Source organism: Sinocyclocheilus grahami, unplaced genomic scaffold (genome assembly GCF_001515645.1).
Source record: "Sinocyclocheilus grahami isolate Dianchi unplaced genomic scaffold, SAMN03320097.WGS_v1.1 scaffold7088.1, whole genome shotgun sequence".
NCBI classification, from domain to species: domain Eukaryota; kingdom Metazoa; phylum Chordata; class Actinopteri; order Cypriniformes; family Cyprinidae; genus Sinocyclocheilus; species Sinocyclocheilus grahami.
In genome coordinates, this window is record NW_015511260.1 from 1 (window position 1) to 1032 (window position 1032).

General features: G+C 34.1%; 1 protein-coding gene across 1 annotated transcript in view; it reads right to left on the reverse strand.

The window, feature by feature from the left end:
• Window positions 1–620: 620 nt before the first annotated feature.
• LOC107577753 (putative PDZ domain-containing protein PDZK1P1) overlaps window positions 621–1032 on the reverse strand; it is a gene marked incomplete at its 3' end in the record, with an annotated part of 8991 nt that continues 8579 nt past the window's right edge. Inside the window, exon 3 of the mRNA XM_016263790.1 lies at window positions 621–728. Coding sequence (XP_016119276.1) covers window positions 621–728 — 108 coding nt within the window. The remainder of the gene's footprint in view (window positions 729–1032) is intronic.

The window sequence follows — 1032 nt, forward strand, 5'->3', positions numbered from 1 at the left end:
AAATTACATTTTAAAGTATATTCAAATAGAAAACAGTTATTTTAATAATGTTTTACAATATTATTGTATTTCTTTATAAAAAAATATACACTTGGTGAGCATGAAACTTTCAGAAATGTAAAAAAAAGCTACTGAGCCCAGACTTTTGAACAGTAGTGTAAAAACTGTTTAGTGTTTTTCCAGCAGAAATACTGGATCACTTTTAATAATTTTTTTTAACCTGGTCACTCTTTCTCTCTCTATATATATGAATTGGGGAAAAAAAGTGTAATATTATATTAGAAATCAGTTCTCATGAATTATATGACATAGTAATATAGGAATCATAAATAATATTTTTCAGTTCCAATTCTGAATTCACTTCACAATATGTGTTCCAGACCTATTAAATGTTATATTGAAATGTTATAATATTTGGTTCCAGTATTGTTTAAAAAAGTGAAGGTGATTTTAAAGAATAACTGTTTTTGATTCCTTGTCCCACTAATATTTGAAAAATCCTCATATACAAAATTGTGCGACATCTCTGTCTCACTCTCCCACTCTCTGCTGTCTGTTTGAAGGGCATGTATTTTGTGTCGTCTGTGCTCCTAATGCGGATGAGCATGCCTTTAGAGTACCGCACCATAGTGACGGAGGTACTGGGAGAACTGCAGTTTAACTTTTACCACCGCTGGTTTGACGTGATCTTCCTGGTCAGTGCTCTCTCCAGCATCCTCTTCCTTTACCTGGCCCATAAACAGGCACCTGAGAAGCACATGACCCTGTGACCTCATAAGTGACCTCATCAGAGAGAGACACATAGGACTAAAGTGTCTCTTTCTTTTGTCTCTCCTTTTAGAAGGACTTTTATGGCTCTGCCCTGTAATGAGCATTATTGGGTCTGTATTTCCTGAATCAGGAGGTACCCAGAAACGGTGTTTATTTGACTTTGGTTTAAAAAAATGCTGATTTGCTGTATCATTTAAATAGACTCATATTAATGGAGGGGAAAAAATGGTATACAACGTGGGTGTTTTTTTTTTTTTTTTT